A 13677-nucleotide genomic window follows, 5' to 3' on the forward strand; every position below is an offset into this window, starting at 1 on the left:
CAATGATTGTCACACACACACTAGGTGTGGTGAAATTTAGCCTCTATATTTGACCCATCCCCTTGATTGGAGGAGAGCAGTGGGTAGCAGCGGTGCCACGCCCGGGAATCATTTGTGGAGATTTAACCCCCAATTCCAACCATTGATGCTGAGTGCCAAGCAGGGAGGCAATTGGTCCCATTTTTTTTATAGTTCTTGGTATGACTTGGCCGGGGTTTGAACTCCCAACCTACCGATCTCAGGGCGGACACTCTAACCACTAGGCCACTGAATAGGTGAGGTGCAATGTTTTCTGACCTGTGATGTCATCCACACCTTAGTCAATACGTTTCTTCTTTTTCTCTATCATCTTGTTGTGGGGCAGACTGGCTTGTATATGCATATGGATCCTCTGTTGTTGCCATTTCTAATACAAAACAGTGTATAGCTCGAATTTGAGTCCGTCAGCAGACTTCATACGGAAGTGCTAAAAACTAAAATATAAATGTTGCAGTTGAAATGTAGGCAGGTAAATAAGAGCGCCCAAAAAAACGAGGCATCCTGGAGAGATGGTCAGAAAGCAGCTTATAGATGGTCTGTAAAACATAATCAATGCAACATTTTGACCAAACAACCACCATTAGGGGACAACCCATTTATCATTCATACGTTATTTAGATCACTAGGAAGTGTTTTAAATGTAGAAAAAAACAAATCATAATAGTCACCTTTAGTCCAGAGGGAGAATGCTGAAAAGCCGGAATCCACACAGTTTTTATTTTTGTCAAACTTGGACTATGAGGTGGTTTGTTTTTCCGAGGCAAAGGGAAGTTGGCACGAGCAAAATGTGAATGTGAGTACATATTTATTTCTTATACTAACAAACTACAAAAAAAGGAAGCAAACAAAAGGCGCGCACGAGGGCGGAAGTACAAAACTTGGCTATAAAACAAAAACTAGCACTATGGCATGACTATGGACAAAAAACTAAACTCAATAATTGTGACATAAAAAAAAAAATTACGTCACATAGGAAGGAGGGAGACGATGGACAGTGTGGTTAACAGGCATGGCATGGCATGAAGGGAGTAGAGGTAAAGTCGCCAGGCTGACCACCTGGCAACTACAGGTTTAAATAATGGACATGATTAGTGCAAACAGGTGTGAGACATGAGGACAGGGGCGTGACATGAGGACAGGGTGAAAACTAATGAGTTGCTATGGTAACAAAACAAACCAGGAAGTGCGAAAAAAGGAACTGATTGTCCAAAAAACTAAACCGAACATGACCAAAACAACACATGATCCCATAGACGTGACAATTTTTTTTTTTTAAGCACATGGGAGAAATGGTGCTTCCATAAATGACAGAAATTAACGATGACACTCAGGTGTGGTTTATGTACGGAAGTTTGCAATGAGGCGGGAGGTGCGGTACGTACTACAGTTACGTCCACTCGCCCTCAATTGTTCTCAAACATTCAAGGAATCACAATCAGCCAATATATCAGTATATATCCTATACCGTACATATATTATGTAAATATTACATACATATGTTATATTGCTTTTAGTCTATTTTATACCTGCATTGTCCTTTCCATCTTTTCCAACATTTGTAACTGACCTACTGCGTGGAACAATTTCCCTTGGGGATTGTTAAAGTTTGTCTAAGTCTAAGTCTAAGTCTAACCAGCTCTTTACTCTTGCCGTCTCAACGAATCCTCTTCATTACTACAACCCAAAAATGATGGAATCCCCAGACATGGAGATTTTACACTCACTTGTTCAACTTTGTAGGAAAAAAAACAGATAGCACTACATGACACAAAACTATAGTCATTTTAAATGTCAACTTTCTGGCTTCAGGAAACAATAAGTCAGGGGTCAGCAACCTTTTTGAAACCAAGAGCTACTTTTTGGGTACTGATTGGGTACCGAGCGGTATAGCTCGGTCGGTAAAGTGGCTGTGCCAGCAACTTGAGGGTTCCAGGTTCGATTCCCGCTTCCGCCATCCGAGTCACTGCCGTTGTGTCCTTGGGCAAGACACTTTACCCACCTGCTCCCAGTGCCACCCACACTGGTTTGAATGTAACTTGGATATTGGGTTTCACTATGTAAAAGCGCTTTGAGTCACTAGAGAAAAGCGCTATATAAATATAATTCACTTCACTTCACATTAATGCCAAGGGCTACCAGTTTGATACACACTTAAAGAAATTGCCAGAAATAGCCAATTTGCTCAATTAACCTTTAATAAATAAATCTATATATATATATATATATATATATATATATATATATATATATATATATATATATATATATAAAAATGGGTATTTCTGTCTGTCATTCCGTCGTACATTTTTTTTCCTTTTACGGAAGGTTTTTTTGTAGAGAACAAATGATGAAAAAAAACACAAACGGTTTAAAAGTGGAGAAAGCAGGAAGAAAATGAAAATTAAATTTTGAAACATAGTTTATCTTTAATTTCGACTCTTTAAAATTCAAAATTCAACCGAAAAAAAAGAAGGCAAAAACTAGCTCATTTGAAAAAATTAAAAAAAGAATTTATGGAATATCACTAGTAATTTTTCCTGATTAAGATTAATTTTAGAAATGTTGATGACATGTTTTAAATAGGTTAAAATCCAATCCGCATTTTGTTAGAATATATAGCAAATTGGACCAAGGTATATTTCTAACAAAAGACATATAGCTTTCATCATTATTTCTTCTAAATTTTCCAGAACCAAAATTTCAAAAGAAATTAAAAAGACTTTGAAATAAGATTTAAATTGATTCTAAAGATGTTCTATATTTGTCAGAATTTTTTTATTTATTTTAATCATAAGTTTGAAGAAATATTTCACAAATATTTTTCGTCAAAAAAACAGAAGCTAAAATGAAGAATTAAATTAAAATGTATTTATTATTCTTTACAATAAAAAATAAATGTATTTGAACATTGATTTAAATTGTCAGGAAAGAAGAGGAAGGAATTTAAAAGGTAAAAAAGTATATGTGTTTACAAGTCCTAAAATCATTTTTAAGGTTGTGTTTTTTCTCTAAAATTGTCTTTCTGAAAGTTATAAGAAGCAAAGTAAACAAATAAATGAATTCATTTAAACAAGTGAAGACCAAGTCTTTAAAATATTTTCTTGGATTTTCAAATTCTATTTTAGTTTTGTCCCTCTTAGAATTAAAAATGTCGAGAAAAGCGAGACCAGCTTGCTAGTAAAAAATAGAGGCAGCTCACTGGTAAGTGGTTCTATTTGAGCTATTTTAAGAACAGGCCAGCGGGCAACTCATCTGGTCCTTACAGGGGTCACCAAGCTGGTGACCCTTGCACTGAGATAACTCAAGTAGGATCAATCGTGGTTGCCAGTAACAGTTTTCTTTTTATATCAAATATGGAATCACTCAGTTCTGTTGAAAACATTATGGAATCATGAAAAACAGACTACAAACACGACAACACACCAACTTCCTCTGATTGCTTTTTTCAAATTAACTATGCAGGTTGGAGTCTTGTCATGGACAATTTTATTCAATTTCCACCACAAATTTTCAATTGGATTGAGATTTAAACTATTTGCAGGCCATGACATTTACTTTACCATATCTTTCTATAAGGAAAGTTTTTAGAGTTTTTGCACATGGCAAGATGCATTTTCATCTTGAAAAAAATCATGTCATCATGCCCAAAAATCCTTTTTACTAATAGAATAAGAAAATTGTCCTAAATGTCAATGTAAACTTGTGCCTTTATTGAAGATGGAATGACAGCCATCTCCCCAGTGCGATTACTGACATGCAGCCCCATATCATCGATGACGGTGGAAATGTGCATGCTTTCTTCATAAATGTCTTTGAATTGGCACCAAACAAAAGTCATCATCACTTTGCTCATTGCAGATTTGCGATTCATATTGCATGTGACTTTCACTCAGTCTTCCATAGTCCACAATTACTTTTCCTTAGCCCAGTGCCTCTCAAATATTCTCTGTAACGAGTGCTACATACACTTCATCACATTGTGGTATGGTGAAAAAAAGCATTGCACTGCGCCTCCCCGGGGGGGGGCACCGCACTATTTGAGGACTGCCTTAGTGCATTGGAACTTTGTTTTTTATGTTTAAGTGTTAATAATGGCTTAGGTTTAGCTTTTTTGTATTTAAATCTCATTTACTTTAGGGACTTTCTTACAGTTCGGTCACTGATGGCGACTCCAGTTTCCACGCATTTGTTCTCCATTTGTTTTGTTGTACAATTTCTGTCTTGACTCTTTTAATGTTTTTCTCGATCCACTAGAAAGCTTTTCTTTTGTTAACATCCTTTGTTTGTACAATCCAACTGGTGCAACAGCTCTCCAAGATGAACACTCCTACATATTAACTAAGTAGTAGCGATATTGTTATTATAAGCGCTAACGCAGACAAATTACTTTAGCGGCGTCAAAATCACAGAAAGGTAACCACTGTGGCTAATGCCACAAGGTATTGACATACTGAGCTGCTGCATCGCCTCTGATATGGTATACGATAATTTTATATTATGGACTGGATCTCACTATTATGCTGGACAAGCGGTGTCTTGACCTCCGCCGCTGAGGTCAAGACACACCCAACTCAACGTGTAAATAAAAACTTCTCCCTTTCAGCGTATTATGGATACCCCCAAACAATTTTCCCTCTAATTTTCCCTCAGATTTGCAGGTGTGTAATTTGATGTGAGTTCATGCACTGTTTATGTTGTTCTTTGAACAAGGTAATGTTCATTTCGTGCACCAGTAAAAAACATAACTTTGTCTTGAATTTGAATTTTTTTTTTTCATTTTTCCTTTAAGAAGGGTTCGGTGAAGGCGCATATAAAACTGGTGGAGTTCGGTACCTCCAACAAGGTCAAGAACCACTGTGCTAGATCCACTATGGACTGGACTCTCTCAATATTATGCTCGACCCACTCGAAGTCCATCGCACCAGTCTCTCTAGAGGTGTCCTCTCCAAGGTTTCTCATTGTCATTCCACTGGGTTGAGTTTTTCCTTGCCCTGATGTGGAATCTGAACTGAGGATGTTGTTGTGGCTTGTGCAGACACTTGTGATTTAGGGCTGTACAAATAAACATTGATTGATTGATTATATTATCAATCATGTCTCTCATTTTTATAGTAGAAGTTTGTGGCTATAAACCGAAAAGTTGGCCAACTATGACATTCAACTTAAACACGGAGATGGCAATAATAGCAAGATGTCTACAAAGACACGATAAGACGGTCGTTTGTGCGCACTTTTTTTTTTTTAAAGTTTTTTTTTTTTTTTGCAAGCGGAAGGATTATGATTAATTTTTCATCTAAGTAAAAAGATGTGAACGTCAGAATGAACTCCGTATCCATATGAACTCTACATCCCAGTGAAATTAGACATTGTACAGTAAGTGATCGTTTTATCATGCTTGTAGTTTGTAATTCTTGTTTAGTACTTAGCAATACTGCTGCATGATGCTTCGCTTTCACTAAAGCCGGATCTGTTTAGCACACTGCTTCTCAAATATAAGGTTGGGATCATCATTTGTCCCAAAGTAGTCATTGTTGAAGTAGTGTTGTTGTTATATCTGAGGGTTACTGGTTCAATCCCCACCTTCCACCATTCCTAGTCACGTTTGTTGTGTCCTTAGCAAGACATTTCACCCTTGCTCCTGATGGGTCCTGGTTAGCGCCGTGCATGGCAGCTCCCGCCATCAGTGTGTGAATGGGTGAATGTGGAAATAGTGTCAACGCGCTTTGAGTTCCTTAAAAAAAGGTAGAAAAGCCATTTACCATTTATAGTTGAAGTAAAAATCAAACGTTGTGATGCGTCTGTTAAATTAATATGCTGCCGAAGGCTTAAAGTTAGCAAAAAAAACCTAAATATTACATGTTGTTGCGAATGTGCCCGTTACTACACTACATACTAACATCGTGTATATAAAATGTTGATGGAGATGTTTTTTTACAGGCATAACATTGCAAATTCTGATTACTTCCATTGTTAGACTTATGCTAGCGTTTAATCAAGCTTTAGGATGCATTAACAAAAAAAAATAAAAATATTCTTGTCTTACATACAGATTGAGAATGATAGCCAAAATTCCCCTTTCATCTGATGCAGGTTTTAGCTTGGGAAAAGAAAACCTACAGGCTGATTCCATAATTTTTTTCCCCCTCAGAATTGAGCAATTCAAATTTGTTTCATTCTGGTTTGAGATAAAAGTTAAACTGTTATTGACGACCACAATGTATATTCTTGAGTCGTGTTTAATGTTCTTTAAAGACAGAAAGTTATAGGGCTGCGAATCTTTGGGTGTCCCACGATTCGATTCAATATCGATTCTTGGGGTCGCGATTCGATTAGATATCAATTTTTTTCGATTCAACGCGATTCCCGATTCAAAAACGATACTTTTCCGATTCAAAACGATTCCGTATTCATTCAATACATAGGATTTCAGCAGTATTTACCCCAGTCTGCTGACATGCTAGCAGAGTAGTAGATTTTTTTTTTTTTACTTTTATAATTGTAAAGGACAATGTTTTATCAACTGATTGCAATAATGTAAATTTGTTTTAACTATTAAACGAAACAAAAATACAACTTATTTTATCTTTGTGAAAACATTGGACACAGTGTGTTGTCAAGCTTATGAGATGCGATGCAAGTGTAAGCCACTGTGACACTATTGTTCTTTTTTTTTTATATAAATGTCTAATGATAATGTCGAGGGATTTTTAATCACTGCTATGCTGAAATTATAACTAATATTGATACTGTTGTTGATAATATTCATTTTTGTTTCATTACTTTCGGTTTGTTCTGTGTCGTGTTTGTGTCCTTCTCAATTGCTCTGTTTATTGCAGTTCTGAGTGTTGCTGGGTCGGGTTTGGTTTTGGAATTGGATTGCATTGTTATGGTATTGCTGTGTATTGTTTTGTTGGATTGATAAAAAAAAAAAGAAATCGATTTTTTTCAAAATGAGAATCGATACTGAATCGCACAACGTGAGAATCGCGATTCGCATTCGAATAAATTTTTTCCCACACCCCTGGAAAGTTGTAATTCAAAATTACTTTTATCTGCTTTTTTCCTACAAAATGTAACAAGTGACTGAACATCCTCAAAGTCTGGTGATTCCATATTTATTTTCCAGGGGTTGTAATGTCTCATCCCCTGTGTTCACTATTTTGACGCGTCGCATCATAGCTTCAATGTGTGAGTTTGTCATGGCTCCAACCACCGCAAAGTCTGCCTCAAAAAGTACCCCAACTTGCATTAAATGGCCACCTTTACTGATTCCTTTGAGTGGTCGCTTTCGACAGTTTGGATTGCATTTGCCCTTGCTGAAGTACAGTCGTGGTCAAAAGTTTACATACACTTGTAAAGAACATAATGTCATGGCCGTCTTGAGTTTACAATATTTTTTACAACTCCAATGTTTTGTAATATAATGATTGGAGAACATACATTAAAAATAAATTATTCATGAAGCTTGGTTCTTTTATGAATTTATTATGGGTCTAATGAAAATGTGACAAAGATAACACCTTCTGGAGGAAATTTCTGTGGTCAGATTAAACAAAAATTGAGCTGTTTGGCCACGATACCCAGCAATATGTTTGGAGGAGAAAAAGTGACACCTTTAATCCCAGGAACGCCATACCTGCCGTCAAGCATGATGGTGGTAGTATTATGATCTGGGCCTGTTTTGCTGCCAATGGAACTGGTGCTTTACAGAAAGTGAATGAGACAATAAAAAAGGAGGATTACCCCCAAATTCTTCAGGACAACCTAAAATCATCAGCTTGGAAGTTGGGTCTTAGGTGCAGTTGGGTGTTCCAACAGGAAAATGACCCAAAAAACATGTCAAAAGTGGTAAAGGAATGGCTAAATCAGGCTAGAATGAAGGTTTTAGAATGGCCTTCCCAAAGTCCTGACATAAACGTGTGGACAATGCTGAAGAAACAAGTCCATGTCAGAAAACCAACTAATTTAGCTGAACTGCACCAATTTTCAATCAATCAATCAATGTTTACTTATATAGCCCTAAATCACTAGTGTCTCAAAGGGCTGCACAAACCACAACACAAACCACTACGACATCCTCGGTAGGCCCACATAAGGGCAAGGAAAACTCACACCCAGTGGGACTTCGTGACAATGATGACTATGAGAACCTTGGAGAGGACAAAAGCAATGGATGTCGAGCGGGTCTAACATGATACTGTGAAATTAAATCCATATTGGATCCAACACAGTCGCGAGAGTCCAGTCCAAAGCGGATCCAACACAGCAGTGAGAGTCCCGTTCACAGCGGAGCCAGCAGGAAACCATCCCAAGGGACATGCAAGCAAATATTAACATTGCTGTATGTATGCTTTTGAACCAGCAGATTTGGTCACATTTTCAGTAGACCCATAATAAATCCATAAAAGAACCAAACTTCATAAATGTTTTTTGTGACCAAGAAGTATGTGCTCCAATCACTATCACAAAAAAACAAGAGTTGTAGAAATGATTGTAAACTCAAGGCAGACATGACATTATGTTCTTTACAAGTGTATGTAAACTTTTGACCACGACTGTATGTATATGTTATATACACAATGAAGTCCCTAGTTTTCCAAAAAAAAAAAAAATTGGTCCCCCCAATAATGTAGTTAGTTAGTCCTGTCCTAATGTGTCCAGAAGCCAAACCACAATGCCGTCCGTACCTGTCGTTCTGGAAGCTCTGGTCCCCGAGAAGAAGGTCTCGGAAGCGGAAGCGACGTGGCAACGGTGGCACTTCGCTCTCCAGTTGCTCCATCTTCAACCTGGAAATGTCCAAGATCACCCCGCTGGTGCTGCTCATGGTGTGGCGCGGTCCCTTACACAAGCTGGATGGAAGTAAAGGGTTTAAACAGTGAACCGAGAACACAAAAGACAGCGGTCACAACCAGCCGTATGCATGAATAAGGTCAATGGGACACATAAAACCGGGACGAGAATTTAATAGCAAGTGACGACAGTAAAAGGAATAAGTTGTTCAAGGGTGCATCGGCAGTGTAAAGTACAACATCCTTACAGAAAGTAGAATAATAATAGAGGACAAAAGTGTCAGGGTTATCTGGTGTCGAACCCCAAGATGCAGAGATGGAGGCAGTCATGGAATGTAAAAACATCCATCCATCCATTTTCTACCGCTTATTCCCTTTCGGGGTCGCGGGGGGCGCTGGCGCCTATCTCAGCTACAATCGGGCGGAAGGCGGGGTACACCCTGGACAAGTCGCCACCTCATCGCAGGGCCAACACAGATAGACAGACAACATTCACACTCACATTCACACACTAGGGCCAATTTAGTGTTGCCAATCAACCTATCCCCAGGTGCATGTCTTTGGAGGTGGGAGGAAGCCGGAGTACCCGGAGTGAACCCACGCATTCACGGGGAGAACATGCAAACTCCACACAGAAAGAACCCGAGCCTGGATTTGAACCCAGGACTGCAGGAACTTCGTATTGTGAGGCAGACGCACTAACCCCTCTGCCACCGTGAAAAAACATGATTTAATTAAATACTAAGACAAAAACAAAACCAAAAGGCTACAAACACAAAGCGCGCACGAGGCGAATAATCAAACAAAAGGAGCTAGCCTGGGAGCTAGATAATAACAAACAGGAGCTTAGCGTGGAAGCTAGCGGGTAGCGAACAGGCAAACAGAAGTCGTACTTGTATAATGAAAAATAAAACGGAAGCAGGGAACAAAAAACAGTAAGCTACAAACATCAACTGAATATAGTTTACCGCTACGCTGCAAAGACAAGGTACGACACGACAAGAGCAATAACACATCACAAGAGTGACATCGACAAGACAATACAATGACCCAGCTACTGACACAAGACAAAGCAGGTACAAATAGGAGCAGGCTGACTGGCAACAGGTGTGGCCAGGTGCCAATCAGCCGCAGCTGGGGAGGAACACAGCACTCAGGGAACAAGACCGGAAGCTGACAAAATAAGAGCACTAGACAGGAACTAAAGACAGGAGATACTAAACACAGAGGAAAGACAAATGCAGAGGAAAAAACTAAAAAATAGACAAACTGTCAGGCGAAAGCCTGACAAAAAGCTTACTTTTTTCTCATTTCCGTCATTTTTTTGTTGATTTGGCCATAATTGTTGTTGTTTTTTTTAAGAGGGTTATTTTCTTTACATTTGTATATCTTAATGTTCAATTATTTTATGTCTTATTTCAATGTCAGTTATTTGACAATACCCCAATATTAGTACAATGTCATTTGAATTCTTTTAATCCTTAATTTGCTTTAGAGCAGCGGGTCTCAAATGGGGGTACGCGTACCCCCTGGGGGTACTTGAAGGTATGCCAAGGGGTACGTGAGATTTAAAAAAAAAAATTCTAAAAATATCAACAATTCAAAAATCCTTTAAAAATATATTTATTGAATAATACTTCAACAATGTATGAATGTAAGTTCATAAACTGTGAAAAGAAATGCAACAATGCAATATTCAGTGTTGACAGCTCGATTTTTTGTGGACATGTTCCATAAATATTGATGTTAAAGATTATTTTTTTGTGAAGAAATGTTTAGAATGAATTTTATGAATCCAGATGGATCTCTATTAAAATCCCCAAAGAGGGCACTTGAAGTTGATGATTACTTCTATGTGTAGAAATCTTTATTTATAATTGAATCACTTGTTTATTTTTCAACAAGTTTTGAGTTATTTGTATATCTTTTTTCCAAATAGTTCAAGAAAGACCACTACAATTGAGCAATATTTCACACTGTTATACAATTTAATAAATCAGAAACGTTATTTCCTTTTTCAACCAAAAATGCTTTGCTCTGATTAGGCGGTACTTGAATTACAAAAATGTTCACAGGGGGTACATCACTGAAAAAATGTTGCGAACAACTGCTTTAGATTACAGGGTAATAACAAAACAGTATTTCATTGCATATGGAAAATTGACCATAGATAATCTTTCAAATATTAAATGTTTGCAGGACTTTAAGATGAATATGTGAACATCTAATGCAGGGGTAGGGAACCTATGGCTCTTGAGCCAAACGTGGCTCTTTTGATGACTAAATCTTAGTTGACATTGCTTAACATGATACGTAATGAATAATTCAGCTGGTAATCATTGTTAAAAATCCATCCATCCATCCATCTCCTTCCGCTTATCAGAGGTCGGGTCGCGGGTGCAGCAGCCTAAGCAGGGAAGCCCAGACTTCCCTCTCCCCTGCCACTTCGTCTAGCTCTTCCCGGGGGACCCCGAGGTGTTCCCAGGCCAGTCGGGAGACACAGTCTTCCCAACGTGTCCTGGGTCCTCCCCGGGGCCTCCTATCGGTTGGACGTGCCCTAAACACCTCCCTAGGCAGGCGTTCGGGTGGCATCCTGACCAGATGCCCGAACCACCTTATCTGGCTCCTCTCGATGTGAAGGGGCAGCGGCTTTACTTTGAGTTCCTCCCAGATTACAGAGCTTCTCACCCTATCTCTCAGGGAGAGCCCCGCCACCCGGCGGAGGAAACTCATTTCGGCCGCTTGTACCCGTGATCTTATCCTTTCGGTCATGACCTAAAGCTCATGACCATAGGTGAGGATGGGAATGTAGATCGACCGGTAAATTGAGAGCTTTGCCTTCCGGCTCAGCTCCTTCTTCACCACAATAATAACCAAAAATCCACCAAAATAACATTCAAAATATAAAACATTCTCATGCATTTTAATCCATTCATCCGTTTTCTACAGCAGTTGTTCAAAAAGTCGCATTTATGGTAAGAAGTATTTTATGTATTAATGGTTAGCTTTAGAATAACAATGTTATTTAAAAAAAAGAATACGTTCTAAAAATGTTGTCCTTACTTAAAAATGCACACATTTAGTTGTATTCGTGTTAAAGAAAATACATTTGAAAATATTTGGCTTTCTCAGCCAAACATGTTCCCGACCCCTGATCTAATGGAATGCTGTCTAGGACAAATTGATGTGAGTGCACACAGGTGTTCACATTTTTGGGAGAATTTAAAAAATTCACATCCTTATTGGTTTCCATTTTTGCCAGACAGAATATGCATCACATTTATTTGCCATGGTGTCAAAGAGTACAGCAACATTACACATAGTTGACTAATCAAGAACTAAACTTGTGATAGCTGACATAAAAAGACAATTGCAAAGAAAATGTCAATCATTACCGTGACGTCTTACGGGCGCTCAAGCTGCCATCGTCATTAATAAACGTTTGGTTTTCGTAGCACTCGCTGCACATCTTGCCCGGAGACCTGAGGGAAGTCGGCGGCGTTGAGTCCCCCCTGGCCGAGTCCTCTTCCCGGGTCAGTTGCATCGGAGGCACCTGGAGGAGAAGCTCGGAGGTCTCCTTCACCTCCTGGCCGGCATCAAGGTGGGCTTCTATGGAGCACTTCTCTAAAGTGCAAACAGTTGCTTTGGGATTTTTAGTGGGAGGCAAAGTGGTCTCATGGTGCAAAGAAGGTTGCAGAATGATGGAAAAGAAAAGACATACCTCCCTTATAATAAAAGAAAAAAAAATACGATGACGAGTAATGAGAACTTCTTAATGAGAAGTTAGCATCACCTGCCGGAGAGAGGAAAGTACTGCAGCCGTTCAGATTGAAAAAAATCAGGGCAACTATTAAAGTTAAAGTATCATTGATTGTCACACACACTCTTGGTGTGGTGAAATTATTCTTTGCATTTGACCCATCCCCTTGATCACCCCCTGGGAAGTGAGGGGAGCAGTGGGCAGCAGCGGTGCCGCGCCCGGGAAGCATTTTTGATGATTTAACCCCCAATTCCAACCCTTGATGCTGAGTGCCAAGCAGGAAAGGAATGAGTCGCATTTTTATAGTGGTTAGGGCGGACACTCTAACCACTAGGCCACTGAGTAGGTATTAATATAATAAAACAGCTACCATTTAGCTTAAAATAAACATTTGGATTTGCAACACACACTAAAAAAACGCAAACAAATAAGTTTGATTTAAAAAAAAAAATTTGGGTTAAAAAAAAGTGTTTAGAAATCCTTTGTTTGAATGTTCCACACACATTATTTTTTGTTGACAAATATTTAAATTAAATGCATACTAGATACATGTGTTTCCGTACTATCAATAACTAAAACGCATGAGAATATTCTCAGTATCAACTAGTGTTGTCTCTTTTCGGTACTTTTGTGAGGCTTGTGTGGCTTTGTAATGCCGGATTGGTTTTTCCAGGGATGCGTCAAAGCGATGAACACAACAAGGTAAGATTTAAATGGATTTATTAAAGTCATAAAAGGCAAGGACCAAAAACACAGGAGCTAAGGAAAAAGGCAAACAAAAGACACTAGCGTGAAAGCTAGGATAAACCATTAGGAAACTAAAACTGGCACGTAGGCACAAAAGAGGATACAAAACAACTAGCGTGAAAGCTAGGAATAAAACAAACGTAGCGTGAGAGCTAACGATAGAGAGCATGGAAAAACAAGTCATCACTGATGCACGAGGGCAAATTAGGATCCGAGAGTGAACAAAAAAAAAAGAGGAAGGCTTATATAGTGAAGGTGATTTTTACAACAGGTGTGCGTGGACCGGGAGTAGCAGCTGAAACTAATAGGTAACCATGGTGATGGACTAAACGGGAAATAAGC

General features: G+C 38.7%; 1 protein-coding gene across 2 annotated transcripts in view; it reads right to left on the reverse strand.

Annotated features, from left to right (window-relative positions):
- kcnt1a (potassium sodium-activated channel subfamily T member 1a) overlaps positions 1-12598 on the reverse strand; it is a 72819-nt gene extending 60221 nt beyond the window's left edge. The window contains exons 1-2 of one of the 2 annotated variants that reach the window (XM_061876674.1): positions 12224-12598; positions 8727-8888 (exon numbers count right to left, since the gene is read on the reverse strand). In XM_061876674.1, coding sequence (XP_061732658.1) covers positions 8727-8888; positions 12224-12372 — 311 coding nt within the window. In that variant the 5' untranslated portion in view covers positions 12373-12598. The remainder of the gene's footprint in view (positions 1-8726; positions 8889-12223) is intronic. The other variant, XM_061876673.1, reaches the window with a different exon arrangement.
- Positions 12599-13677: the final 1079 nt, after the last annotated feature.

Source organism: Nerophis ophidion, linkage group LG17 (assembly GCF_033978795.1).
Source record: "Nerophis ophidion isolate RoL-2023_Sa linkage group LG17, RoL_Noph_v1.0, whole genome shotgun sequence".
Taxonomy (NCBI): domain Eukaryota; kingdom Metazoa; phylum Chordata; class Actinopteri; order Syngnathiformes; family Syngnathidae; genus Nerophis; species Nerophis ophidion.